Source organism: Camponotus floridanus, unplaced genomic scaffold (assembly GCF_003227725.1).
Source record: "Camponotus floridanus strain SB8 unplaced genomic scaffold, Cflo_v7.5 scaffold23, whole genome shotgun sequence".
Lineage (NCBI taxonomy): Eukaryota > Metazoa > Arthropoda > Insecta > Hymenoptera > Formicidae > Camponotus > Camponotus floridanus.
In genome coordinates, this window is record NW_020229359.1 from 1,685,595 (window position 1) to 1,690,584 (window position 4,990).

At 32.7% G+C, this 4,990-nt stretch overlaps 1 protein-coding gene across 2 annotated transcripts; it reads right to left on the reverse strand.

Annotated features, from left to right (window-relative positions):
• Positions 1–863: 863 nt before the first annotated feature.
• Positions 864–3,457, reverse strand: LOC105255622 (probable ATP-dependent RNA helicase DDX56). Of its 2 annotated transcripts, XM_011265025.3 has the most exons (6): positions 3,255–3,457; positions 2,742–3,185; positions 2,396–2,655; positions 1,921–2,113; positions 1,556–1,860; positions 867–1,395 (listed from the first exon to the last, which is right to left on the reverse strand). In XM_011265025.3, exons 1-6 carry the CDS (start codon positions 3,327–3,329, stop codon positions 1,032–1,034), a joined length of 1,641 nt encoding a protein of 546 aa, XP_011263327.1. In that variant the 5' UTR covers positions 3,330–3,457; the 3' UTR covers positions 867–1,031. The 2 variants fall into 2 exon arrangements, with proteins under 2 accessions (XP_011263326.1, XP_011263327.1); XM_011265024.3 differs by having other exon boundaries at positions 864–1,395; positions 1,556–2,113.
• Between the last annotated feature and the right edge of the window lie 1,533 nt (positions 3,458–4,990).

Below are 4,990 nucleotides of genomic sequence, written 5' to 3' on the forward strand. Positions count from 1 at the left end.
CTTGTTTCCATCTAGCAGACCAAGAATCATGTGCAGTCGTTAAACCTCGTTCTCTGTAGCTGAACCTCTTGCACTTTCTACGTCCCCTCTCTTTCTCATCACTTCTAAATATACGTCTGTCTCATTTTTCATGTACACCAGTGCGGAGAGTTTAGAGAAATAAACCTCTATACATGCTGGAACACGAGCGCCCTCGTGTCCGATCTCTTATAAGTGCGTTCAAAATCGCACATGTGGGATCGAGTAACTGATTGGCCAATTGGGACGTAGATATCTTTATTCCTTTTGTTCTGATTAGTCAATTAAATTGTACGAGTAGAATTTTCCATTGAATTATATACGTATTAAAATAACCAAGGAATGGGAGGCCGATACAATTTTAAGAAAACGATAGTCACGATAGGATCATTGAACTCTATAGATACTAGAATGAGTCATCTCTTTGTTAGCATGATAGGGGATGGCAAGTTCAAGAATAGGACACAACATTTAATTATACTTGTCTCATTCTAATACATATTATTGTTTACTAAAAACATTTGCCTCAATTAATTTCAGTATTGTTAATGCCACAACTGTTTGTAATAAATAATATAAACAGTTGTTAAAACAAAAATATGATTCAACGCCATCTATATCTTTTCTTTTTCTAATATGTGCCACCCCCCCCCCCATCTCCCATGTTTATTAAACAAAGGGATCATTCATTATTTGTAGAGTTCAATGAAATTTTCGAATGCATTTTAGATTTGAAAAATTTTAATGCGCATGTGCATTATTCAAAGGCTACAAATTCATTCTCCCTTTTTTAAATCATTTTATATGCTTTTATGAAATTTAATTATATATGACTTAAATATTCTCTCCATAAAATGCAAAATTGAACTAGATTCATTTTTTATAGGATTCAGTAAGCTAGTACTGCAAGACAGGAGGATATTACAGTTAGAATTTTTGTAAGCATAACTATACACAAGTACACCATAATCTTGACAGATATTTATAAAGTACATGAATTAATTTATAAAAAATTATTTTTTTGTCGGTATTTCTAAACTTATCAACGGATTTGATGCACGAGCCTGATGTCTCGATTTAACAGCCGTTGCTCCCGATGATGCAGCATTTCTATCAAATTTTCTTTTTCTTTTTCCTATTCCCATGATACCTTTTAAAGTTGATGGTATTATATATTCAGGTACATCTTTTAAATGTGGCTGCAGCTTCACAGTATGTAACGCCTTATCTTGCCGCAACGACTGCAAATCTCGCGGATTGTCTTCGAAATAACTTTTCAACTTTTCGCAATTTATAACTTCCTGTCTAATTTCTTTTAATCGTGCCTCTCGTACAGCAATTCTTGTAACAGCTTTCCAACCATCTTTAGCACGATAACTAAAATTATTACAATTTCACGATGAAACAAATTTATGTTAAAAAAAAATGTTATATGAGAAAAAAATGACACAGATAACATTAAGAATAAAAGTATGTTTATACTGTTTTACAATTCAATAACAACGTGTTATAAACAGAAGAATTAGAGAGTACGTACCGAAACCCTTCCACTTCTTCTAATTTAAATTGATAAGTCTTAAATAGATTTTCGCAATTGTAGGTGCCCTTTAAATGCTCTTCTACCTTCTCCATCAGTGGTCTTTCTCTGATCGCTACAAAACTAAGGGCAGTTCCTTGATTTTTCCCGCGAGCAGTACGTCCTGCTCTGTGTATGTAAGAGTTTATATCCAATGGAAAGTCAAAATTGATTACATTGGATACAAATTGAAAATCGATGCCGCGTGCTACACCCGATTCTTTGTCTTTTTTTCGCTTATCTTTTTTCGTTTTTATTACATGTGGCTGTAAAAAATGAAAATAATATAATATATATCTTTTATTATGACATATATATTTTTTTACCTCTTCTAATGCCTTCTCATCTGATGCTATTATGATGTCATAAGTGCCACTGTTGAATTGTGTGACCGCTCTACATCTTGAAGTCGCTGGTAATTCGGAATTTAAGATACAAGTGGGAATACCAAATTGTTCCAGGAACAATTTCAATTTATAACATCTATCAACTGTATTTACAAAGATTATGGTTTTGCCCCTGATAATAAGAAATAATTTATTAATCATTGAAAAATATAATTTTCTATTAGAAAAAATTATAAAATATTGTTTAAAACTTCATGTTTTCTATCGCTCACATTTTTGAAATATCTAAGTATGTGAAAAAGATTTAAAAATAATAAATGAGGTAAAGTATCTTAGATATAAGTATTAAATAATTGATCACAAAAGTATAAGTGGTAAAAAGGCAATAGGCATAACATTTTAAAATTATCAAAAAGATAAACAATTTTAAAAATACTTGATTAAGATATATTACCTAATTAAATGTAATTTCAGCAAAGCATATAAAATGGCAGCTTTGTCAGTTTCCTCTGCAGCTAAAGTATAATGAGCTAATTGTGTTGGTGGAGCCAGAGGTGGCTCCTCTAATTTTAAAATTGCAGGATTATGTAAAACTAATCTTTTCAAGGCTTGAACATCCTCAGATAATGTAGCAGATGCTAAAATTGCTTGATAGGCTGTTGGTAAGTAGGTTAATACAGCTTTAATTTCATTTTCATATCCAAACGAAAAGAGCTGAAATAATTTAATCATTTAATGATTCTACATATGTAATAGAAAAATTTAGTTTACAATATTATCTATATAAAATAAGTATGTACCAGATCAGCTTCATCGATTATTAATGTTTCTAAGCTATGTTTCAGCATCATATTTCCTGCTTTTAGATGTTGCAATAACCGACTTGGTGTAACTACAATAATATCTGGCATTTCATTGAGTAGCGGTTTCTGTGCATTCAAATCTGTTTGTGGACTAATGTCAATTACTCGAACTTCTCTATAGCATTTTGTAGTCAAGCACATGATGACATCGTATATTTGCTTGCATAATTCTTTGCTAGGTGCAACAATCAGGCCCTTAATCTGCTGTTTCTTTTGCATTCGCTTATTTACTAATATTTTCTGGATAAGTGGTAGTGCAAATGCAGCAGTTTTGCCGGAACCTGTGCGTGCTCTAATTAAGACATCTTTCCCTTCAAGGATCAGAGGTATCGCTTTTTCTTGTATTAATGTAGGCTCGTTCCATCCCAGTTTTGCAATAGCCTAAAAAATTATTTTATATATGTATCCCTTGTACATTTTCCAAATTATTCTTTGAATTATTCAAATTACCTTCAACAGCCTATCATCTAATTCTAATTCATGGAAGTTTTTTGATTTTATTTCGTCTTCTTCGTCTAATTCCATATCTGTACAGATTTATTGTTTTTCAATCACAAACTATTTTAATTTAAACTTAACCTGCAAATAAAGCTTTATTCCCTTCACCACGTGACATATATGTGAGAAATTCGTTCCGAATTACAACGGTGTAATCAGAACTAAAGGTGCAATTTCATTGACGCTAAAAAGTAGCGTCGACCATTGGTTGAACCAGAGAGAAACCTGAGAGCGGCCACCTCGCTTTAACGGGTATATTGTCCTAATGCGCTCCCTGACAAAGTGGACGTCAACTACATCCATTGCAGTCGATAATAATACATGGTTCGTGTCTGAGCTATGGTTCATGTCCAAGCTATGGAGTGACCCCAAAAGTGATACTCCCTCTATGGACATTCAAAACATGGACATGAACTACAAAGTCAAAATTCATGAATGTTCTCAGAGGGTAATATATAATTGCACAATTTCTGGTTTTGTTCCGTGCTATGTGCACGAAATGCCGGTAGCACCAGTGCTATATAACAATTAAATACTTATGTGTGTAAATTGATAACAAATAAATTATTCAATCGCGACAGATACTGTAATATTCAAAGATGAAATAAATATTTTTCAAAATAAATTGGTAAATAATACGGCTCTATGTATTTATCAACATGATAATTAAGTAAAGAGCATTAAGAGCCCACAAAACGCGGATGGCAATGCGTAAATTATTTCGAACATTAATTGTTCGCGAAATTTTTTTTTTTTTTTTTTAAATGCGTTATTAGGAGAACATGATTTGTAAAGAGGTCATCAACGCATCTTCGACCTCCTCGCAAAATATATTCTCCTGATAATATAAAATAATAAGAAACGAATTTTCGAACATTTTCACGCTTGCGTTATTAGGAGAACATGATTTGTAAAGAGGTCATCAACGCATCTTCGACCTCCTCGCAAAATATATTCTCCTGATAATATAAAATAATAAGAAACGAATTTTCGAAAATTTTCACGCTTGCGTTATTAGGAGAACATGATTTGTAAAGAGGTCATCAACGCATCATCGACCTCCTCGCAAAATATATTCTCCTGATAATATCAAATAATAAGAAACGAATTTTCGAAAATTTTCACGCTTGCGTTATTAGGAGAACATGATTTGTAAAGAGGTCATCAACGCATCATCGACCTTCTCGCACAATATATTCTCCTGATAATATAAAATAATAAGAAACGAATTTTCGAAAATTTTCACGCTTGCGTTATTAGGAGAACATGATTTGTAAAGAGGTCATCAACGCATCATCGACCTTCTCGCACAATATATTCTCCTGATAATATAAAATAATAAGAAACGAATTTTCGAAAATATTCACGCTTGCGTTATTAGGAGAACATGATTTGTAAAGAGGTCATCAACGCATCATCGACCTCTTCGCACAATATATTCTCCTGATCATGTAAATTATAAGAAACGAATTTTCGAAAATTTTCGCGCTTGCGTTATTAGGAGAACATGATTTGTAAAGAGGTTATCAACGCATCATCGACCTCTTCGCACAATATATTCTCCTGATCATGTAAATTATAAGAAACGAATTTTCGAAAATTTTCGCGCTTGCGTTATTAGGAGAACATGATTTGTAAAGAGGTTATCAACGCATCATCGACCTCCTCGCACAATATATTCTCCTGAT

Bases quoted from the DNA above. Each gene is read 5' to 3' on its own strand.
- LOC105255622 (XM_011265024.3), bottom strand. From the start codon at position 3,329: ATGGAATTAGACGAAGAAGACGAAATAAAATCAAAAAACTTCCATGAA. The intron at 2,114-2,395 runs GTAATATATCTT...TCTTATTATCAG, and splicing joins CTGAAATTACATTTAATTAG to GGGCAAAACCATAATCTTTG. The intron at 1,396-1,555 runs GTACGTACTCTC...TAATAATTTTAG, and splicing joins GAAGAAGTGGAAGGGTTTCG to TTATCGTGCTAAAGATGGTT.